This window comes from Acanthisitta chloris, unplaced genomic scaffold (genome assembly GCF_000695815.1).
Source record: "Acanthisitta chloris isolate BGI_N310 unplaced genomic scaffold, ASM69581v1 scaffold24878, whole genome shotgun sequence".
Classification (NCBI taxonomy): domain Eukaryota; kingdom Metazoa; phylum Chordata; class Aves; order Passeriformes; family Acanthisittidae; genus Acanthisitta; species Acanthisitta chloris.
The window spans coordinates 15,026-40,251 of record NW_008687956.1 but is presented as its reverse complement, the minus strand read 5'-3'; the positions used below and the strand labels follow the sequence as shown (position 1 = coordinate 40,251).

Sequence of the window (25,226 nt, the reverse complement as noted above, 5' to 3'; positions counted from 1 at the left end):
GCTCGTGTGAGGACTGAAGGGAGTGGCGTTAAGCTCTGCCAGAGGAGGTTTAGGCTAGTTATAAGGAAAAGGTGTTTCACCCAGAGGGTGGTTGGACACTGGAACAAGTTCCTCAGGGAAGTGGTCTCAGCACCAAGCCTGACAGAGTTCAAGAAAGTCTTTGACAATGCTCTCAGGCACATGGTGTGATTCTCAGGGATGTCCTGTGCAGGGCCAGGAGTCGGACATCAGTGATCCTTGTGATCACTGATGTCCCTTCCATCTGAGAATATTCTATGATTTTATGAATCCAGAAACCTGGTGGGAAAGGATGTCCAACCCCCTGTTCAGAGCAGGGCCAGCTTCAAAGATAGTTCAAGCTGCTTGGGAATGTGTCCGGCTGAGTTTGGAACATCTCCAAGGATGCACATGACACCATCTCTCTGGTCCACGGTTGCACCCTCTCTGCACAAACTATTTTCTGTATGCCTAGTCAGCATTTTCACTGCTGCAAGATGTTGCTGTTGCCTCTTGTGCTTTTGCTATGCACCCCTGAAAAAGGCAATGTTGCTCTGTCTTCTCTATAACTCTTAAGATAGTAGAATTATATCTTCCCTCAGCCTCTTCTCCAAGCTGAAGAAACCTGGTCACCCTGGCTGCTACTTCCTATATAGCAGTTTATGTTATCTAACTCCTTATAATGTATTGATTGTACTTTATTTTATTTGTAAAACTACTTCTAATAGTAATTTCTTACTCACATTACTTTTCAATTTTCTGCTTCCTATTTTATATATAATGTCAAAATAATTTTATAAAAAGTATTTATATTTACAGAAAATACCCTCAAGTCAACTGAAAAATAGTTATCATTGAGTAAAACTCAGTAAGGAATAATCTATACAAGTTTCCCTTGGAATGTCTCCTGCCCTGTGTGTTTACTTCCTACATTGGGTGGGATAATACCCTGGGTTACAACTTTAAATTGAGGATGTAAAATTACTCAAAATAACTGTACTAAAAATGAGAAAGAATTCAAACCTTTTTTCTTTTCAATCCCTGATTCTTCAGACTGCAGGAAGAAACCAGAACAGAGTCAGAACAAAATCATAATTTCACCAGAAGCCATATCCAGAGATGCTCAATGTGTTGACTTTACACATTGCAATCATTACAGCATCCTCATGGTATGTGATCAACGGCAAAACATGCCTAGCTATTGGATTCAGCTGCTAGTATGGCACAAGCTTTGCAAGTTTATCCAAGTATTATATTTGGCATAAATTACATGTTTGAATTCTACTTAGAGAATTGAAACAGTGACAATCTCTACTAACCACTTGCACTCTGACATGACAGCAATGAAATAAAATAGGCAGCCATGGCTGATTGAGAGAATATTCACACACATTTGTGGTAGCATCCATCAGAACAGCACAGCCCATTACTCTCCAGGGATAATCCCATCAGAACAGCATAGTCTATTTCTCTCCTTTACTGGGATTATTGAAGGAGTAAGAGACTGTAATGGCAATAATAGTACTTACAAAATTCATGCATGGATAAAAAGTAACTCCTACTTAAGTTCTATGAGGTGCATCATATAGTTTAGAGACAAGAAACTGTTTTATCTGTGTTTGGTGTTAGCAGGTAGCAGGGGTATGTGTAATGCCATTGCTCCAGGGAGAAGATTGTAAGGATGCAGAAAACATCAAAGCTGTTGGTGGCTTTGATAAGTATCAACAGGAGAATGGCTCGGTTAAATGTTTATTTTTCTTCTGTGAAGCAATTTTTATACACTTTTATGTTTAGAGGTATAAATATTAAATTAATTAATACATGGGAGAGGGGGGTTTTATTTTTAAGTTCTGACTATTTAACACATCTTCTTTGCTACCAGCAAAAATTTGAGCATTGTCTCTTTCTGACCCAGTAGGTATAAGACTTCCACAAAAAGATCAAAGAAGTTCCCAAGAGTTTTCATTACTGTGATAAGGAGCTGGGAGAAGAGGAAAGCATGAATTTCTGGAATATCCGTGCACAACTGCTCAGAATGAATCACTTGCAGCTTTTTTAATTTATCCTAGTTTGACTTGGCATACACTAATAGTCACAATCATAACAGTAAATTATTTATATAGAAAATCCTATGAAATAAAATTCCAAAATAGAATTTCATAATGTTCCTAGATAAAAATAGCTGTCTATTCATAGGGTCCTCTCTGCCTTGTAGCAGGGCGAGATACAGCAGTGTCAGGTTAATGGTTTGGCTTGATGAACTTTAGGAACTTTTCCAACCTTACTGATTCTAAACCTGAATGATTGTATGATTCTATGATTTTAGACTGACACTGACCTGAAAAAATATTAGTGATAAACCGAAAAGAACAAATGAACCAGATTCAAAGCCAATACATGAAAATCAATCCTCAGGATAAACTGAGCAGTACCTGCCTTATGTTATTCTTATGCATCAGCTATTAATTACATTGATTCTGTGAAAAGTGCATATGTAAAAAGTGCAATTTCAAAGAGAACAAGACCAGATTCTGTGAAAAATGTTAAGAAATTCCAATTGCATGCAAAAATGGGTGCCAGCTAATTTAACACAGTTTTTGTGAAAACAAAAAAGCAATTTGAAACTTCATTTTTGCTCAAACAGAATGTTAGCTGTGGAATGCTATTGTCGACACATGCTTATCTAGCTGTTTTCCAGTTTATTTGTTTTGCAATACAATTTACCTAAATGCTACTGCTACTATTACTCAAATATGCAATTAAAAAAACCCCTAGGTATTCTGCTTTATAATGGATATCAACCCTCCAGAGTACAGTGATTTACATAATTACTGTAAATGCACCATCAGTAACTAAATTGCAAGTCCCTGTATTACTCTCTCAGCTCCTATAATCTTCTTTTTTACTTTACTGGCTCCTATTTTAAGACTACTCAAGAAACTTCCAAATAATAACAAAGCTGCACTGACTTTGCTTAGCTTTGGGGTTTTTTTTGAGTAAAGCAGAAAAACAAATGATTTCATTGAAGCAGACAATCAGACATGTTCTGTTGGCCACTGAATCCAGCATCTTGCTGTTGTACACCACACACTCCCCTTTCTATGTTTCTTCAAGCAACATGTAAAAGGCAGTTGGGAGTTTTTTTTGCCCCCGAAGGCTTGGAAGACTATTCAAGAACTTGATTGCTCCACTGAAGAAGAATTGTCTTTCATTTCAATCCTAAACTTAGTATGTTTATGTTTTGCCTATGTAAATGCTGGGTATAAAGCAGTCTTGATTCTGCTACTTAAATGGTGTTTTCTAGTTCACAAAGTCTCGTCCTCTGCTATCACAGACAGATTGTTTGTTCACTTTCATAAATGAGTCGCAAAGAAGGAAAGAAAGCCCCTCCAAAGCAAAGAATATGAGACTTTACAGAGTCCAAAAAATAAGAAAATTTGTAGTGTCACATCCCTTATTTCCTATGTTGTCTGCCAGTCCTTTCCATGGAAGTCTGCAGTGCTTTTGTCTCCAAGAGAAGACCTGTACCTCTGTATTTACAGAAGCAATAAATATAGCAATACCAGAAATCAAAATGATAGAGCAAAACTTGTTCTTACTGAACAGCTGACAAACAGCAACAATTTTCTGGTGTGATAACTTAAGGAAAACATGTTATTTAGTCTGTAAGTTTCTAATTTTCAATATTCACAAGTCAATAGGACCAAGACATCAAGCACCATAAAAAATGGTCTATTTTTACCTATCTACATCATTACTCAGTGACAGATTTTATTTTCTGTACTGTGGGTTGCACAGTTTCTCTTAATTGTATTTATGTGTGACTGCAACCTACAGAATGTAATAAAAATGCAGCTTGCTGAAATGTTATGCTCATGTGGGTAATAAAAAATTAAAAATATTATAAATAAATATGCTTCTGTGGTCTTTTTATAAAAGATGTCATTAAAAAAGGTGTAAAGAAACAAACCTTGCAATGCATTTGTACAGTTTTGCTGATTGTTTAATTTTTAATGCTTCCTGTACATAAGATGAAGAAGGAATGCAATAAACAGAACTATCCAGATTGTACTTTGATCCAGAAAATATCAACCTGGCAGGTGCAAGAAAAATAACTGACACCAATGATTAATCTGTCCTCACCAAGCAACTCATGCAGACTCTCCATCCTAAAGAGAGAAATGATTAAATATCAAATGCTACAAATCCCTCTAAAAATCCTCAGACATGTTTCCTTTCCTTGTGTAAGGATAAAACACAAGGAGACCAGTACCAAAACAGAAGGACTGTAGCTCCCCTACTATCTTCTGGTAAGATGGTGTATGTGTTAAAAGTGTTGCTTGCAAATGTAACTCAGTCTTTCCCATGCTGAAAAACGTTCCTTGATATACCTCTTAGCACCTCCCATCAAGCAATGGAGCATGAATGGTTCCTACATCCCTGAGGACTTCCTGTTTTCCCAGGTGCTATTTAGTTCGGTTAGGCTGGAGGGATCAGGCCTCAGTACGGTGAAAGGCAATCTGGTTTCACACTGGAACGTTTTCTCTCACAGATGACTCGATGTTTTCACGTTCAGATAGCACAGGACTGGAAGACTGCAGAAAACCTTGGTTCAAGAAAGCTGTACTGACAGCTCTTGCAAACTACAGAGGGCAATAAAGTACACAGAAATCATGTTGCCATTGCCTTGCAGGAGCTGGATATCTGCTTACCTCCCGAGGAAAAATATCTGTCATGGAAGTAATTTGGAGTGATGGAGACAATTTGGTTGATCTTGATTTAAATCCAGGAGTCCATAGCCAAGCCAAGTTCCAGTTGCTCTTTGTGGTATGTTATAGTTAGTTTGTGTGCCAAGGTTTTGGTAGTGGAGGGGAGCTACACACATGGCTTCTGTGAGGAGCTGCTAGAAGCTTCCCCCATGTTTGATAGAGCCAATGCCAGCCCCAAGATGGACCACTGGCCAAGGCTCAGCCCATCAGTGATGGTGGTAGCAGCTCTGGCATAACAGATTTAAGAAGGGGGAAGAAGTTACTGCAAAGGAGCAAACTGCAGCCAGAAAAGAGAGGAGTGAGAATATGTGAGAAAAAGAGCTCTGCAGACACCACGGGCAGTGCAGCAGGTGGAGGAGGTGCTTCAGGTTCGGAAGCAGATATCAACCTGCAGCCCATGGAGAAGCCCCATGCCAGAGCAGGTGGGTGCCCGAAGGAGGTAGTGGCCCTGTGAGAAGCCCATGCTGGAGCAGGCTCCTGGCAGGACCTGTGGACCCATGGAGTGAGGAGCCCACTTGGAGCAGGTTTGTTGGCAGGACTTGTGACCCAGCGGGGGATCCATGCTGGAGTAGCCTGTTCCTGAAGGACTGCACCCCATGGTTAGATTAGCTTTTACATTTTTCACACAAGCCAATCCATGCTTTTCATTGAAGACTGACTTCTTCCATCTCCAGGGTTTCCTTGGAAACAGAAGCTGATGAATTTTTCTAGGGCTCCAATTCCGCAGTGTCCTCTTGTGCAAAGTATTTACTAAGTACAAGCAACTTGAATTGGTAGAAAAGCAGGGGTTTTCTATTGGAAGCACTGAGTGGTGATTGTTTACCTGACTCTAACTGGTTAAATAAAATGAATGAATGTCGTGGTTTAACCCCAGCCAGCAGCCAAGAACCACGCAGCTGCTCACACTCTCTTCTCCCCCCTTTTTCCCCCCAACCCAGAGGAATGGGGAGGAGAAAACAAAATAAAATATGGAGGTTGAGATAAGAACAGTTTAATAATAAAGAGCAGAATGAGCTAAAATGCTAATGGATAATAAAAAGAAAGCGAAAGGAAAAAAATCCCAGCAAAACAAAATCAGTGATGCACAACCCAATTGCTCACCACCCATGGACCAGTACAACCCCATCCCTTCCCCCCAGATCGGCCCCTTCCTGCTTATATACTGGGCATGATGTGCCATGGGGTGGAATATCCCTTTGGCCAGTTCAGATCACCTGTCCCGGCTATGTTTCCTTGTGTACCTTCTCACTGGCAGAACATGAGACACAAGAAAGAAAATGTCCTTGATTTAGGATAAACACAACTTAGCAGAAATCAAAACATCAGCGTGCTATCAACACTTTGCTATTCTCACTTTGAATCCAAACACCGCACTGTACTAGCTACTGAGAGGAAAAAAAAAGAAATTAACTCCATCCCGGCTGAAACCAGCACAATGAAATACCAAGTGTCTCCTTTCCCTGCCCAAATATTTCAGACTGAATGAGCTGCCTACCTGAACTGGCACACCCTCTGGGACAGTTTAGCAGATACCGATAATTAGAGGTGCTGAGCTTTCTCCAATCCAGAAAAAGTCAGAGGGGATAGAAAGCTCATGCCACCCTGAGGATTGTGTCTGTAATCAGCTTTGCAGAGTGGAGTTCAGATTCAATCTCAGCAGTTTGTACTTTAGTTTTTTAAAAGCACAAATTTGTAAATTTAGTTTTGGTCATTTGAAAATGACTCAGCCACTGTAGATACACCACGTCCTGGTAGCTCTAAAATTCAATTCCATTTTTTTTCTCTACATACAAATTTTCCTACTAGGTAGGAAAGATAGCAATGTTGCCTAGAAGACAGCAATAAATGCTCCTACTATTCAGTGACTATTCAAGGAACTCATTGGCTGCAGTGGCAGAACAGTGACAAAGGTTTATATTGCAGGAGGAGAGGAAACCCAAGCCTTGCTGTGGATGCTGATGCCATTCAAAGCCAGACCAACCATTTCTGAGCACCTGCTTGTCTGGGCTGAGGAGTCAACTCGAGCTAGGAGCTACGTCCTATTTTGTGTGTCACTGGTGATGAACATCATTTATCCATGCTATCTCATATGCTAACTAGCTTTTACTGCACCTGCAGCTCTGATTTTGGATGGATGTATTCCAGATTTTAGACCATAAACTTCAATAACAGCTTGAACTATTTAAGATGGAAATTTTAATATTTGCACTCTGATGATTTATCAGGGAGTCAGGTCACATAACCTTTCTCTTTCCTGAGAACTGAGTTCCTCTTGTGAATAATCCAAATTTCAAATGGAAAATTTAATTTCCATACAAAGCTGTAGTTGCTGGGCATATCCTTGGCATAAAGCTCTATTTTATATTATCTGAGGACACTTGTTTTTTGTTCAGCTGTGTTCACACACTGTTTCTACTAAGTGATACTAAAAGTGCTTTTCCAGTGTGAGCCTTCCTCTAGTTCTGCCATCTCTAATGAAGAATCAGCTGAAGTATTCCTGAAATACAGAAAACCCATTAATCTTGGATCTTCAGTTAAGAAAATAAAATTCAAAGAAATTGTGATTTGTTTTTTTCTTTAGATGAGTTCTTCTAGCAGACAAATGAAACACTGTATTAATATTCCAGGTTTTCTTATTCATTTCTGACTAGTTTGCTGGGACTTCTCCTTGCAATTAACTTCTGAAGTATTTCTTAAATGCTGTGTTTTATTTACTTCCAGTAGTTATGAGATGACATGCCCTGCCCTTTAGCAGCAGTACTTGATACACATGGCTTTTTTATTTGTTATGCATAGCTGAAATGAACTGATTTGTTGCTTTTTAGTGTCCAGCTCAACAAGGCAGTGAGTCAGAGCACATTCACTTCATTAGGAGTGGAAGAAGTACAGCACGAATGGAGATACACTGAGCTTAATGGCTCAAGCTCTAAATAAATAAGCTACACTTTAAGGTTTTTTCTTATGGCAGGTCATGTAAAATGTATGAGTACTTTACTCTTGCAAACACTAGAATAGCAAAGATAACAGCTTCACTAAAGAAGCAGAGCTTTCTCCCCACTGATTGACTGAAAAAACCAGGGGTTTTGTCCCCACAGGATCTCATTGAATAATTTTGGCTGAAATTTCTGTTCTTGGCAGCTAACCTTCCAGGGAAGTCTTATGGTGCAGGTCTGTGGTTGAGTTTGGAGGGTCTAGGTTCACTTCCTTCCCTGGTTCATGATTTCCCTCACCTTTTGAAGCTGCTTCACCTTGCACAGAATATTTAACTGTTCAGCCCAGGAAGAGGAGCACTTTTGGTCAGGCATATAGCTGGGATGTGGCATGAAGGAGCAGGTCTGGACACAGGAGCAGGTATGACGACAATGAATTGAGTGCCAAGTGAATCTGCAGCCCTGCAGCATGGCTACATCCCCAGTCAGACATACAGATGAAGAAACCAAGTTTCTCCCTGTGAGAAACATCTCCTCCCTCCAGGGAAAGGTCCCCTTGCTGTGCTGGTGGGCAACAGCCCTAACATCTCCTCTTGGCAGGCTCTGGGAGCACTGTCTGAAATAAAAATGAAATCCTGTTCTTGGCCAGGAGGTTTCACTCCACTCACCATGTTATTTTTTCAAATTTGGTCTATTTCCAAATGTTGGTGTTGATATTTACCCACATTTAGCATGGGACATAGAACACTCTCTTGGTACAACAATGCAAAGAACTTTCTTCAGACCATTCACAAAGACAAATTTGGTTATTTCCAAACTGTAATATTTGCAGACAGAGCTTTACAGAGATATACACCCATTTTGAAAAGTTTTTTTCATACTGGACTTTTGCTACGAATATGTATATTTAGAAGAATTCAACTACAAATTAGTAACTTTATTTAGGTAAGAAAAACACTGACAATACTGTTCAAATAAAATATACAATGTAAAGAAAATTTCACAATTTTTACTTACTTTCTTTGTTTTGTCCATTGCCTTCAGTATGGTTATGTTTAAGTCTTCCAAGACAGATAGAACATTCTCATATTCTCCTAAGTGCTTGGAAAAATAATCTAAAAGAATAAAAAACCTCACATCACCTACTAAGGACCTGAAAAACTAATATTTCATTATATATCAGTTTTAACAAGTCTGAATTCAGTGATGGTTGTATTAACTATTGAAGTATAAAATGAACAGGAGTTACAACGAAAAAGGATAATTTTGTTTTAACTTTTGTATTATTTCTCCTCACAATCATTTCTGGAGTACTTAAAATACCAAAATCAGTATTTCAAAACATTTTCTTTCAATAAATAAGTTGCTAAATTGACATAAAATTTAAAATTTAAATTTGACAGCTGAAACAAACCTATTTTCAAAATATCTACATTTTTCTTTGTAAACTGGATTTTCAGTCTAATACTCTACTTTACAGTTACTAGCAGGAAATGAAGATTTCATATGCATGTACTAAATTTGATTATATTGACTCTACTTTACAGTTACTAGCAGGAAATTAAGATTTCATATGAATGTACTAAATTTGATTATATTGTTATAAAAATGAATAATTCTGGTGAAGCCCTTAGAGGAGATAAGATCAAGTGGGAGCCATTGTGAGTTGGGGTTGGCAGGAACCAGTTTCTCTCTGAGAAACGAGCAGACCATGAGTTGGCCAGATAAGCTTCTAGTCCCAGGTACTGTGATTATATTTTCAACAGATGCATGCAAAATACTTCTAAATGAAAATTGTGGAAATAAGAAATTGCAAGATGTCCTTGTGTAGCTGCTTAAAGCAAAGGACAATTTAACAGAAAGTGCTGGTGTAAAATCAGGGGGTATAGCTCAATCAGAGTTGAGTTACACAATAGAAGAAGGAAAAAAGTGTGAAAAAGAAAGAAATAAAGCTATATTAAAGCTATAGACAGTGTTAGCAAGGCATTTAGACATCAGATCACCTGGAAGAACACAAAAGCAACATCTAAATGGCAGACAGGAAGAACAAGATTAGATAGGAGCTTTTAGAAATAACAAATAGCAATATTTTGAGGCTTTTAAGGGGTCAGCATGAGCTTCTCAGGGGAATCATGAAAGCCCAAGTTTCCAGGAACACTGCAACATAACCTGATATTGCTGAGAGGTGGAGTGAAATGACTTAGAAAGAAAATGCATTGTGAATTAGTACCCTGGATGATTTTTAGCTACATTTCAGAGAACTGAGATAACAAAAAAAGAGCTGTATAATCACAAGCTTGAACTTGTGTTGAGTAAACTCAGTACCAGATTCATGGAGGACAAACACCCTAGTGGCAATGGAAGGATTTGAAAGGCAGCTAAAGCAGCCCATATTTAATCAAAACAGACAGTAAACAGAGTCAGAGCTGGGCTGACACCCCTCTCAGTCCAGCAAGCCTGTAAAGCCTCCAGTGCAACATCAACAGCAGTAAATCCCTTGGGGAATGAACTACCTGTCTTCCTTGGACAGTTTTAGACAATTTTGGCCAGATGCTCAGCCAGCAGGAGCTGTCACAGCCCAATTCACATTACATGAGTCTGTTGCCATCATAGGCTGAGGCGCCTCTTAGTGGGTTCTTGGCCATGGGTAGAGTGACCCTGTGGGTGAGTAAATGAGCTGGTACTCAACAGTATTTTCAGCATTTAAAGGTCTTCAACATTGCTGACCATTGGAAAACCATCTTTCCCTCAGAAACAGTCTGATTTTAACAAGTATAAATGGGGTTTTTTTGGACATTTTGTAGGAGGACTTGCAACAATATTTTTGAATTGTTTTCTGCCGCAAGCAGCACTCCTGTAAGATCAGCTGGAGGGCAAACATGGTGTTGAAGAAATTACTGACAGCCCAGAATGGGGTAAAGAAATGGGTAGCTGGCCCAAATTCTAGGTCTTGCAGGAGGGTTTCTTTGTGATGAAGGATAGAAATTGTCAAACTGCTGTTCTCACTGGCTCAAGTAGGGGGAAAGTAATGAATTTTCCTCCAGTAGGGTACTAATATGACAATGTTTTTCAAAATTCCTAAAGCACTCATGCATACTAAAGTGAGAAACTAACTAGAAAAAGTACTTCACATGAAAGGGAAATAAAATAAAAGTCATCTATCTATCTATCTATCTATCTATCTATCTATCTATCTATCATCTATCTATCTATCTATTTATCTATCCTTAGAACAGATCTTGAATCTCAAAGAATGTGAAATACTGATTAGAAAAAATATTTTCAAAGTAATTTCTGCACACAGTGAATGACAGAGTCTGTAAAGATTGCAAGCCATCTGCATTTTCCCAAGAGTTCTCTGAGTGAAAATTATATTCTGTTTAAACTACAAAGATTAAACAGAAAAAAATAATCACATGGCATGTTCATTTGCACAGGGCTGCCGCAGGCACAGATTATATTCTTGCCCAAAAAGGAACTTACCGCAGAGCTCTTCTGTGTCAAGATTGCTGGAAAGATAAGAGTACAGAAGGTTAGTGATCTCAGTAATGTTTTTTGGTTGGATTGGTAAATAGTAAGACTAAAAGATTAGCCTGACTGGAATATGAAGCCTCCCTGCCTAGGAGAGATGTGAGTGCCTGGCCCTTGCTGGCCTTGCTCTTCTGCCTTAGGGAGGCTTGTCTGAAGCAGGAGGCTGCAGCTGGAGTCCTTCTGAAACTGGTGGCAGTTGCAGCCTCCCTTCCTGATCATATTCCCAGTGGCACCTTCCTTACTTGCCAACAACCCATTTTGAAGTTCCTTGCACAGCTTTTGTCCATCACGGTGTAGAGACACTGCTCCTCAAGCCTTATACATTTGGTCCAAGTTCTGGCAGAAATCTATCTACCCACCAAAAATGTGTTTCTTTTCCTCCACCTTTCTGCTTGTACTCCTCTTCTGTGGCTGTCCTGCTGGGCAATGGGCCTCAGAGAGCTTGGCCCTCCATGCTAAGTAAGGGAAAACCCACCAACTTTCTCCCGTTTTCAATCCTCCCTGTGCAATAGTGTTCCATGCGAAGGACAGGACAGGAGGAGGATAAAACCACACATAAACCATCAGCACACATAATCTGGCCACACAAAACCATTTCACCCCTTCTATTTTCAGCAGAACTAAGTCATGTGAAAAGTATAGCTGTATTGCCATATTCCCATGTCAACGGTATATAAATACATAAATGCAAGCAAGTATTCTATACAATTCAAACCTGTTCACTTGAAACAGATTTCATCTTGATCAACTCTTAAGTGACATTTTCTCTCATACACAGTATTTTCTTTCTGAGGCCTTACTAGTAAAAAGAAAAAAGCTTTTGACCTGCAACTCAATACTGAAAGTTAGCATATTGACTTCTATCCAAGGAGCAAAAGAAACTGATTATTAAAGAAACTTCAAAGCATGAATGTCCTCTTTGAATCTTGCTGAGGGGTGAATATTGAATGGCTGATTGCACTTAGGATTTTTTCACTTATCTTTTTAATGGGATTTTTTAATTGGCCTTTTTAATAAAATGATGACACAGTACTATCTTAAAATCACTTTCACCACTGCTAACTTCCATACATCTGGCTTTTATTTCACAAGGGAGAGAAAACAGACAGAAATTGCAGGATCCTGGGTTATCACAAACTTGCATACTCAGGGCTATAAAAACTTCTGAACACTTTTAATTGATAACGTAAATAAGATTTCCCCACAACTTTTATTAACTAAGTTGACTTAGTTAAGAAATCTGCAATTGAACAAGCCAAGTTAGATGGCTGCAAATGAGACTTGCACCTGATTTTTCCAATGACCTTGGTGGCAGGTATAAAGAACTTCATAATCTGTAAGAACTGGTGCTGAAGCTGAGAAACTTAACTTTTAGGTCAACAAACTGTGTGATGGGGAAAAGTGTCTTCAACTCCTCTAGGTTGTTGACCACAGATCATCACGACATCAGTGATCAAATGTGTCTGATGAACCACTTCTGCAGTTCAGCAGTCATTTTTGGAACAGTCCAGACGTTCACCCTTTGAATGCAAACTGAAACCCTGAAAGCCGGAAAATTGCCTGAGTCAAAGAGCCTTGACAGAATATGATGATGTTAAATGACACAGCTTTGCTGTTATGATGCCTACTCTTTGTTCATTGTCCTTGCATTTTCTGCCCCTTCATATCATCTGCCCTAATGCATTTCTTAATGTACAGCTTAATAACTGTGTTTAAAACAGCCTTTCACAATGTTAACCATGCTCTCTTTTCAAATTTCATATTTAAATCCATTCTGGTCTTTGTTCTTCAGCTATATCCTCAGCACCATGATAGTGATTGAGGGAGTGGCTTGGAAGCTTTCAGCATCCCTGCTTTCAGCATGCTGTTAGTCCTATTGACAGAAGTGACACAGCTGCAAATGGACTACCAGTGAAATGGAAAAGTATTTAGGTGCTGAATATATTTTCAGTTCGAACTGGGCACCTGAATAGTGACGAAAGCAATTTGTGCAGCAGCTTTCAAGAAGCCTGTGACAGAACAGAGGAAAAGACATAAGAACATGGATATCAGTCTAACATACTCACTATTTCCTTCTCTGTTATAAATACTCTTGAGACTTCATTGTTCTTGGCATCCTGTTTGAAGGGGATGCTATTCTAGGCAGGGAAGCTATAATTTTGTGTCACTGATTATTTCATTCTCTCAGAAATAATAACATGCTGCCTCAAACACAGTTGTGAACAAACCTAGGAATTCTTTTGCTGCATACAAACAATTCTGAGCTCCCTGCAAGATGCTACAGAAACAACTGAAGAAGTTTGGCATGTATTTAATAGTACAGGAGTGAGGAGCACACCAGAGGGCTGTTTCTGTAACTCAGTAGTCAGGTTTACAGTGGGCACCTGTTCATCAGTTCAGGGGGTACATATAGCAAGGATGCTTCTGCTTAGACCTATAATCTGACAATGCTCAACATGTTATTTGCAATATTTGCTGGATGACTCACAGCCAGACACCAGCCCTCTGCTCACAATAAGCAACTGAAGCATAGGGTGCAGCCAAATGCATTCATACGTCATTTTGCTTTCTGACTACTAGATGCAGTCCTTTTACATGTCTGTGTCTAAAATACTCTCTCCCTTAAAACATGAGGTATTTTTAAAGGACTATTACACTGATCACTGCAAAGCTGATTGTGCCTATTGCTCAGTGACAGAAAAATAAGCAAATTCACTTGAATGAACTGTGGCAAAAGTGCTTATTCATGGCACCTCTGGAAGTGGTCCAAAATGTAGAACAGCAGCTGTGATCTTGTTCTGCCCACCACAATTAGCAGTGAACTGGGGGCAGCCAGGGAGGAGGGAAGGCTAAAGCTATTGCACTTGTCCACTGCTGTGGATCCACTGATCCACAACCCCATCCACTGACCTGACACATATCGTTCTCTGCTGTGAAAGGCACCTCTAGGCAGAGGTACAAGCAGAAGGTCTGCATATTTTCCCTAGACCACAGGAGGAGGCAATAATATCTCTTCAGTACAGGAATGATATACAAAGTATGGACTCTGGCACCTAAAGCAGTTATTTTATTCAAGAATCCAATACTATATGAAAGGCTTTATGAACTTTATTGAGTGGTATGCTGGATGGTTACAGGCTATACAGGAGGGATAGGTAGGGAAGGTGAGGTGGGGGGTGGGCATTGTACATAGCTGAGGGGTTGGAATGCATGGAGCTTGCAGTTGGCAATGGCATGGTTGAAAGACTCTGGGAAAGGCTCAAGGGACAAACAAATAACACAGATATCATTGTGGGAGTCTACTATAGACCACACAACCAAAATGATGAGACTCATGAATTATTCTTTGAGGAACTGGGTTACACCTCCAAATCAATGCCCCTTGTCCTTATGGGAGACTTCAATGTGCTCTGGCCATCAGGAGGGCCAACTGTATCTTGAAGTGCATCAGGCATGGCACTGCCAGCTGGTCAAGGGAGATGATTGTCCCACTCTTCTCTAAACTGGTCCGGCCTTGCCTTGAATATTATGTGCAGTTTTGGGCACCACAATACAAGAAAAATAATATGTTATTGGAGAGAGTCCAAAGGAGGGCAACAAAGATGGTGAAGGGCCTCGCAGGGAAGGCTTACAAGGAGCAGCTGTGGTCACTTGATCTGTTCAGCCTGAAGAAGAGGATAATAGCATGGGGTAAAATGTTTGGAATTGTGGTAGTCAAGGTAGACCTCAGTGACAAAGGTGGATATTATACTTAGTAGAGCGAATCATGGTAGTTAGAAGTAAACTTAGTGACAAAGATAAATATTATCCACCTGCATGTATCTGCCTGATTAATAGGTGACAGAGATGAATATTATATTTAGTAGAGCGATGCAAACTTGTATGTACTTGTATACCCACCTGCATATATCTGCCTGATTAATAGATCATTATTTGCCTGATTAATAGATTATTATTATAAGACCTTGAAACTATGCTTGGGGGGATTATAACAATGATCAAAGAGAACTTGAAGTTATGCCTAGGGAGGATTATAACAATAATCAAAAGCGACTTGGACCCATCCTTGGGTGAAATCAATAGAATAATAGTAATGTAATGATTAACCTATGATTAAGTGAAGAAAAGAGTATAAAATGTATCCATGTTAGATTCAGGTCGGAGTCAGATTTGGGTCTGTACCCCGACTCCCAGAGCTCTTCAATAAAAGCACCCATATAATCATTCAGTGATTATGTGTTTTCTACACTAACAAGGAGACTGAGGGGAGACCTCATAGCTGTATACAACTTCCTCACAAAAAGAAGTGGAGGGGTAGGTACTGACCATGGCAACCAGTGATGGGACCCGAGGGATTGGTCTGAAGTTGCACTGGGGACATTTAGGCTGGATATTAGAAAAAGGTTCTTCCCCAGAGGGTGGTTGGGCACTGGAGGAGGACATTGTCACAGCACCAAGCCTGACAGAGCTCAAGAGGCATTTGGACAATGCTCTCAGGCCAGGAGTTGGACTAAATGATCCTCAAGAGTCCCTTCTAACTCTGATTATACTGTGATTCTGTGAACTAACTTAATTTAGGAAATTCATTGCCATGACTATTACAGCTGGAGAAGAATAACACTTTCTTCTTCAGATCTCTCTTCATTCTCAGACATGGGAAGGATTTACTTCAGAAGCTTGAACCAATTCTTTTTTGGGTTCCATTTGCATAACTGTTTGCTAAATTTGATTTTAGGGAGCAAAGTTTGAAGCTAGTATTGCCTATTGTTAAGTAGAAGTATGTAATTTGTGACTGAAAGGAATTAAGTGTTACTTAAACTCTGCAAAGGTAACTGAATAGTCATCCATGGACAATCTCAGCCAAAAAGCTGTAAGCTCTTTGCAGCAAGAAGCCTGTGTACCATCCCACTTTAACTCAGCAAAATGAGATAAGTGCTCCAACATTACAGAGGGTGTTTTGCAAAGCAGTCCTATGTGTGCACTTCGATTTAAGGATTTTCTGCCTCACAGCTCCTTTGCAATAGCAAATACCTTTTTGTTCAGGTTTGTTCAATGTTTCTTATCAGTGGAAGCAAAGCTGCCTCCAGTAGGATGCAGTGGTGATAAGCCCAGGAGTTGGCCTCTTGTCACAGAAAAGGGAGAGGAGGAAGAAAGGGCAGAAGTGGGACAGAGCTCCAGAGTCCATCCCTGGGGATGCAAACTTCCCTCTGCCCCAAGGACACTGCTGCTCTTCAACCCCAGGTCCAGCTGGACTGTGTACCCTCTGGGCTCTCACAGGCAGCAGCCAGCTTAGCTTTCTGGGCTCTGACACAGGCAGCGAGGTCATGGTTCTTTTAATGTCTCACATTTTGCTGCATTAAATAATTGTCTAGTTTGCTTATGCTTAGCTCCAGGCCAAGTGATAACTTCAGAATCATCACCTTCTGTTCTGCCCTATTCTACAGGATAGAATAAAGGGTTTTTTTCCTGACTAAGAACTTATCTGAAAAAACAGCCCTCTAATCCTTTGCATTCAGCAGTGATTCACAGGGATGCAGTGACTACATAGCTGACAAGTCACCTTAATCATCCCAGCTATTATCAGCCTCTGTGTTGCTAAAAGAGGCTTAATAATGCTACTAAAACTTGTGGTGTATGCTAAAATCTGTAGAGCATTGTACAAGAGCTTCAGAACTACGATTTTTAGCAGAGTATACATCATCACACAAACCTAAATGAGGAGATGGGATGCAACATCACGGTGGCTCTTTTGTCACAGAGAGCAAATTTCAGTTTTCACCCCAAAGGAGATGATAAAGTTTCAATTTCTGGCTTTGTCCAAAAATAATTTTGAAAAAAACCCTGAGACTGAATTATTTATTGTTAGACAAAAGAATATGTTTACTTTGATTTTTTACACTTCTTGGAAATGCACATCTTGACAGAGATACCAAAACTGCTGTGGTTCTCTGGAAAACTCAGATTATGGAAGGGACTGGGCCTTCAAACTACACCTCCCAGTAAGCAATGACCTCACTGCTAGGAAGCCAGTGTTATCTTCTGAAGAACTGAAATGAAACACTTTAGGTCAGCTCCATTTCATTAAATACAACTGAAAATAGTCATTACCATTTTTTCTCAGTGAGAGTGATTGTCTCTTTTTTTTTTTTTTTCCAGCAGAATGCTGAATTTCCCATTAAAAATAACCATCCATATGGAAAATTTCCAAGCAAAACTCTATTTGCAGCTTGTCTGTCTAACCAGAGGATCCGTTAGCATCAGGGCTGTGTAAGTAATTCTCAGTGAACTTGTTTTGATCAGTTGTGAAATACTAAAATGTATAATCAGCTCACGTTGACCTCTATCTTGCCTTTGTCTTTGAGCTTCATTTCTGAGTTCTGTAGCTCATGTCTTGAAAAATCTGAACATTAAAACCAATAGCTGCAATTACAACTCATAAATATTAGCAAACACACCTTTCTGATTTGAATGCTACACCATGTGCCTGAAATTCTATTTTAATCTAAAAGAACCAGTTTCTTAAAATGGTCAAAACCCAAGGTATTATTTTCCTCTTGCAATTTTTTGCATTCAGTAATTCATTTTTAGAAAAAACTACTTTTCACTCATCTGCAGTTCACCTAATTAAAGTCTGTCTGTATCTCACAGTTTTTAATAAATCCTTTATTTTCCTTGTTGTACTTAGAAGTAATTTATTTTTTTCTGTGTACTTGTATTGAACTGTGAAAGATCAGCTATAGCATGAGACTAAAATATACCTTCCAACTAAAACAAAAGAAAACCATCCAAGGCAGAGATAATTAGTATCCTTAGACTACTCTTAAACTACTGAGGATTTGTCATTATTATCTCTACAACCTGAACCTTGAAGGAAGCATTCTGGTCCATATAACATGCATTTCATTTTAGTTTCAATGCACAGCACTTGGCTGAAAGCTGTTGCTGTCAGATGGTTTCTCATGATTCCAGGATAATATTAACCAGCCTCTTGCTCTCAGACATCCAATTGGCATCCTTTTGGAGTTTGCTAGTAGGGCAGATGATCTCAGCACTTCTCCGTTGACCCAGGGGAGGAGCTAGGGTTCTGCTAATGAAGACCTGGGCAGGTGGAAGGAAGGTGGATTCACTTTGGGGCTGAGTCCTAAATGTAGATGGCCATATGTGTGGTGGATGTCCAACCTCCCCTGCCAGTCAAAGGAGCCCCAGTGTATTCAATGGTGTTGGGGGTTTTAACAAACCAGCTAGTGGGAGACTGAGTAGTAATTGGAAATAACACAGGTATCTGGTGTTGCTTCAAATGCTCTAGCATTTCTCCCACCACCCATGTCCCAGCTGCTTCTCCTGTGTCATTTTTCCAATCTGGGCTGATTTTCAGGTGTGAGGATTTTAAATGCCTAATGACTGGGCAACAGAGCTGAAGCCTATGTAGCAGTATTACATCTTAGGTGTCAGTGACTTCACTGACCATGAGGGAGCTCTAGACACCCTGCTGACACACCCACATGCAAGTGTAGATGTGTCGCCATAGTGCCAAGTCCCATCCCTAGATGTGCAGTACTTGCAGGATGACAGACTCTCCCAAATGCCCAGCACGAGTTCTGTGCTGCAGGTGGCTGAGGCTCTCAGATCCTCACCAAATTCATCTCTGACTTGTGCATAGCCTAACTTGTTCCACACACACAAGGGTTTAATGGGACCTCCCTACCTTTGGGAGGTTGCCTGTTCCCCAGGTCCTCAATAGTTCTAGCATTCCTCCTACCTTGTAACTGGTGTTCTGGCTGAGGATTTCATTTTACCAATGAGTAAAGTGAGAAAAACAAGTCTGATTCCCCACTGACTCCTGTGAGTCAGTAATCAGTGAAGCATTTATCACACTATCTCTCCAGCACTGCTGCAGACTGAATCCCCTTGAGATCTTCTGTATATCTCTTAGTTTGTAACTCTGCCAAATATTCTCATTATCTTCTGACACCTTTTCCCTGAAGATTCCATTACGTGAAAACAATTTCCATAAAACTTATTAATGGGGGGAGGGAAGGGTGAAGGACAAGAGTAAAAGGGATGTTTACATTTGCAGTGACTGCTAAAATCTATTCACAAAACTAAAACCCATGTCAAGTATTCTTGCTCTGCTAAAACATGAGGTCATCAGACTTAACATTAAAATAAAGCAGGGGCAGATTTACCAATGAAATGAGCTGTAAAAGCCTTCACCCCTTAAGCCACTAATTTCAAACTTGTACTGCATACTTCTCCAGGTACAAAAAGACCTGTGCTGCTGATACTTTTCTCTGTGTTCAGTTCAATTATTCAGGCAATAACACATGTAAACAAAACAGCTTAATTTCTGCAAAACTACCTCTTTTGAAGCCTATCTGTGCTTCAACACTGTCTTACATGCAAGCCAGTTTGCATACAGTTAATAACTAGAATGCTCTGAGACAGCAGAGCATAGGGGTCTTCAGCTCCAAAATTACTTCAGCTACAAGCTGCAGACCACGTCCTCCATGAGCTGTGTGTTGTCATTCTCCTCATCAGCCTCAGGAGAGTCTTGTGCCTTTGCAGCACTTGCATTTGCCTCTGACGTCCTTCCCATTGCTCCCGTCAGCCCTGCAGAGCCTCACTGAGGACTGTGTAGCTTGGAGCTGAGCTGTGGGAGGAGAGAGGGGTGAGGAACCACACTAGGTTTCTTTCACTATCACAAAACTCCAAAATGGTTAACTTGACTTTCAAGTAAAGTGCATTGAGGTTTTTTGAAGTCTTAGGACAATCACTGACCAGCTCCAAACTGTGACATTACAGATTTATAACATGGATGTCATGTCAAATATGTGTCAGATCAGGACACAAAGATAAGGTCTTCCTCTTGCCCCTTCCCTGCTCACAGCCATGCACTATTATATTGTGGGGACTTGGCTCCTACTCAACACGTGCCAAAGATCTACCTTGATCTCCTGATACCTTCAACAGAACTTAAGATGTTGCCCAGATGTGTATAGTGTGCTTATTTCTGGGCTATCCGCAAAACACTTAAACCATTATGAATAAGGGGAGGAGGATCACTGTACAACTCCAGGTTGAAGCTTAAGTCTTTAATAATCACTGCTCTTGATTTCTTGCCCATTTAACTACACACTGCTTTGCAGTAGATGCAAGTGCTAAGTGCATGCAAAGGAAGAAGAACCTGGAGACCTGGCTATAGCAGCCCAGACCTAGTCACTGCTGCGTCAACACAAAGCCTTTCCTTACACTGACAGAGTGAGGGCATCAGAGTGGGGATCCTCTGTAACAGTTCTTTAGCCCATTTAATGGTGTGTGATTGAATAAAGGTTGCCCAAAGGTTTTGTGCGATCCTGGAAAGCACATATAGAAGTAACTTTCAGTGGAAGTCAAATGCCTAACTGGATTTCAGCTTCAATCTGAAGTAATGACTACTGGAAACTGCATTTACAGAAGAATAATTAACTGCTACCCCTCCAAAGCAGTCACCTTGCACTAATTACATGCCAGGAATGCTTCTTGTAAGGCCTAATCAAAGCATTCTACTGTCTCTTGATGTAGCTTTTGAAGCCCAGTGTATCGGAATAACCAGAAGTTTCTTGTTTCACTGAAGAATGTTAAAATAAATGTAATGTATTAATTAATCCTTGGTATTATCTCCCTGTCTTCATTAACAAACAGGAGACTGGTGTTCACTGGGTCACCACAGTGGCCCATTCGTTGGTCCAGTGTCCTGTTCTTTGTGGTCATAGGAGGCTTTTAAAAAAAACTCACATTAAGTCCTTGTCAACAGGTATGAGCTAGTCTGCCCATGGGAGTAATTTCTGTGAAAATCTGTGTATTTAGTAATTCATCTATAAACTAATTATTATATTGGCTTATGGATCAGTGGATGGAAGACCCTGCCACAAATTTCATTCTTTAATATTTATCTTTTTGACTCCCAGTTCTTACAAATATAGTTCTTTTATTGAAACATCTTCAAGAAAAGTAAAACGTCATAGTTGTACTAAAATATGGGAAAAAGAACCTCCTTTTTGCATGGGCACACTATTTCACCCAATTTGGTTGGCTTATAAATTTGTTTCTGGCTGTGTATAAAGTCGTGTTTATTTAATATTTAAAATGCTATAGAAAGGCAATGCAGATTTTTTGAAACAGAAAGAAAAAATAGTCAGTATACATGTATGTACATTCATAAATTGCAAAAATATGTCCAAGTGATGTACTGAGCTATCCTTAGCTAATGCAAATTTTTAGTAAAAATAATGGTCTGCCCTGAATGAGTAATGTGTATTTTAGAGTCTAGACAAATTGTAAATATAAATTCATCCTGGCATAATAAATTCCTATTCAACCTATCTCTTGGAAAATTTATGTGGTGGTTACTCTTCTGTTTTTCCTGGTGATTATGGTTACCACAGCACCTCCTGACTCTCTAAAGCATTGTAAAAAGAAAACACCTGACTGCACGAAATAGCCAGGAGCAGAGATCACAGTCAGTTAGGTAGACACAACCTGACCTACTGGGAAGTTAAACCCTCTGTTATTTGCCTTCTAAGACATTGGAAATGGTAATTACTCATTTTAGCAGTCTTCCACAGCCTGTCTGCTTTGTAACAAACATGTTACATTAGCTTGGCCTGGTCTTTTTAAAAGTTAAAAATCTTCTAAATCTCTCTTCAATACGATGGACATTAGGACCTCTGTATCGGGGGGGGTGATACCTGGTTAATTTAATTCCCTTAAAAGGGTTAAGCCAGTCTAAATCGTTTATGCTTTGAATACTTTATTGAAAGATTGCTGCAGCAGAGCTGAGAAGAGAATTCAGATTTCTTCATCTTGTGGCCCATGGCTATCATCCCATGGCCACATCTCCTTTTTTATCTTCAGGCTTTGAAGTACAAAAACTCATGCACACTGACAGTGAGGTTTTGAATGCTGGCAGAACTAAAAGATTTAATACAGGTGGAAACAACTTTATGTCTGCTCTTGTGACAAGCTGGGTATGAAATCATGAGATACTCCAAAAAATGCACTAAGGGGTCGTGGCATGCTTCCCTAGCCATCTTGTATGATTCTATGACTTATGTGTAGTGTAAATCACTACATAATCTCAATGCTTACAAAATATTTCTGGGATAGGGAACTACAGTCTGCATTTCATAAATAGTGAAGTAAAGAAAAGAGAAGATAAATGACTGCCCAGAGTTTGACAAAGTCTATGTTTTAATTGAGTAAGAAAGACAAAATAATCGGAGCAAATCTTCTCCTACTAGCTAAAAATTGAGTAGAATTCCTCACCCTCTCCTACTAAAAACCATCCATAAACCTGTTGTGACTTAACAGGCACAAAACATGATTTTCGTTCCATTCCTTTGGATAATTTGCAAGTGATGGTTTGGGGATTGTTTGATATGTATATGATTCTCCTAATGTTTACATTATAACACTTCCCAAGGTTCAATGAACATTTTGCTACTTTTCTTAGCCAGCTCATTAATTTGAGACACTTTACATAACCTGCCCTTTTGGGAAATGCCAGTGAGTAAAGTTTTTGCCTCCTTATTTTATCTGCTTCATGTGATTTTTGCTGGAAAGCTATACAAACAAGGAATTTATATTATACTGCCCAAGCTGTATCTTGTTGCTATATCCATCTGATATTTGCCATGTGACATCTTGCTGCCTGCCTGCTGACAGGATTCTCAAAAGCTTTCAAAGGAGCTAAGGGAAAGCCTTTAAAATGTATTTGCCTCTGTAAAGAGAAAGATCAAGCCATGTAAGTATTTCAGCTGCAAAGTCAGCCAAAGCCTTTTATCAGTTAAAGACTTTATGAAAAAAACATACTCAAAAAGCTTTTTGTTGCTCTTTTAAATCTAAGCTTCCAGTATGTTTTCTTATCTATATCCAGGTTCTACTCTGTGACAAATGTTAACCCATCAATAGAAAGAACTCTTTCTTCTAGTGGGAAAAAGTAGTTGAGTAGGTTGTCTACCACCTGTTTGATTGCATGAAATGCATAAAAATATGACCCTTCACAGCACATATTCTGTGACTTTTGTGCCCAGCTTTTTGTCAGGCTTTTCCTGTACAGTGAGAATGATCTCTCAGATGGCTGCTCTGACAGCTTCATTACCTCTTCTTAGCTAATAACTGCAGCATTTGACAGTTCTACCTATTCTTCAGGTATGCCTATCTACCAGGAGAAAAATCATGTTATTCTCACTTTTCTATGTATTTTTCAGGTCCATATATTCTCTGTTAAAGAGAAAATGATGTAATAATAAGAATAAATACAAATAAAATATTCTACAAATTTAAAAAACCTTTACAAATAAGACAAAAGAAAAAAATAGATGTACAACATCTATCTTTTTTTCTGAGAAATCTAATTTATTCATCGAGAATATCTCACCTTATCAGGATACTTCCTGGCAAATCCAGATAAATGGAGTTATGGTAAAACAAAACCACTTATGTAGATATGTGGTAGATATGAGGAAGTCCAAAGCTGTACAAATGTGTATGGTTCTAAAAGGAGTTTTTGACTCTGGATCATTCATACCATTGGCCTTCTTGGCCACAAGGGCACATTGTTAGCTCATGTTCAACTTGGTCTACACCCAATCTCCTTTTCTGTCAAGCTTCTTTCCAGCTGGGTGGTCTCCACCAGATTTTATTGCATAGAACCATGAAATCATAGAATTGTTTAGGTTAGAAAAGACCTCTAAGAGCATCGAGTCCACCTGTTAACCCAGCACTGCCAAGTCCCCCAGATACCTCCAGGGATGGTGATTCCACCACCTCCCTGTCTCCTTCACCCCATCCCTTGATCACTTTATAATAAAACTTCCAGTAGTTTTAATTCCCCAGAAGTCCAACAGATTGACTAGCATTCCTTCTGCTTACTTCAGAAAATTTTTTTGGCAAAAACTCTAAAATCTTGTGAATTCTACTGTGAAATTACATTTAATTTCATTCTATTTCCCACAAAATCATGGAGTTGTTCCTCCCCAGGAGCAGGACTTTGCACTTCCCCTTGTTGAATTTCATGAAGTTCCTGTCAGCTTATTTCCCTGTGGCCTTGTTAAACCCTACTGTAATGGGGATATCCCAAAGACCAAGTGACAGCATGAACACAAGTACCATGCCACCAGACAGGATGGCTTTTTCTGCTCTCTACTATATATGATTGCTTCATTTATTTTATTTCCTGCTCAACATCTACACCAAGTATTCATCTCATGTAATGAATCAGTGAACTGGCATCAAGAATTGAGGAGTTAATATTTAACCCTGAAGGAGGCCACAGCTTCTTTTCCTTCCCTGGGTGGGGAATACAGAAGGCACTCAGTTTCTACCCTGTGTTCTCAGTACTCACATTACATTTATTGGAACATGCAGGTATTTCAACAATGTTTAGAAATACTTCACTTTTATGGTGTAGAGCCATATGACACAGCCTATCTTCCCCCAAGCAGCTTTCTTCTTATACTTGTTTTCTAAAATCAGCCTGAAGTCTTTTTACCATTCTCAGGTACAGAGTGGCACTGGAATTGTAAGAAGGGGGCACTTACTCAGTATTGTGTGTATCAATGGTGTGAAAAAGTTCACTCAGTTCTTCTCCACTCAGAACTCCATCAGCAAAGTAAGCTTGGAATTCATCAAAGGACAGTTTTCCATCATCTGAAACAACAGAGAGACAGAAGTGCCTTTGCTTCATTCATGGTTTTGCTTGTTTACTTCATGCAGTAGAGTGTAAAGTATTAAAAAACTCTAGGTCTTCATCTTAAATGTATAAACTTTACATATTTGACAAAGACACATAAAGAACATGATGCTAAATGTATCAGCTTGTATCAGTTCTCAGTTCGCCTGGTAACTGTTACTCTTCCTCCTTTTATATTTCAAGAAAGATAGTTTGGTTTTGGTAAGTTTCTACTGACAAACACATCAATACAGTCCTTTCTTTGCCCTGATTCCATTCACTGTGGTT

The 25,226-nt window shown here is 39.5% G+C and overlaps 1 protein-coding gene across 1 annotated transcript in view; it reads right to left on the bottom strand.

The window, feature by feature from the left end:
- Nucleotides 1-24,916, bottom strand: part of NECAB1 (N-terminal EF-hand calcium binding protein 1) — a gene marked incomplete at its 5' end in the record, with an annotated part of 46,020 nt that extends 21,104 nt beyond the window's left edge. Inside the window, 3 exons of the mRNA XM_009080849.1 lie at nt 8,714-8,811; nt 11,180-11,205; nt 24,808-24,916. Coding sequence (XP_009079097.1) covers nt 8,714-8,811; nt 11,180-11,205; nt 24,808-24,916 — 233 coding nt within the window. The remainder of the gene's footprint in view (nt 1-8,713; nt 8,812-11,179; nt 11,206-24,807) is intronic.
- Between the last annotated feature and the right edge of the window lie 310 nt (nt 24,917-25,226).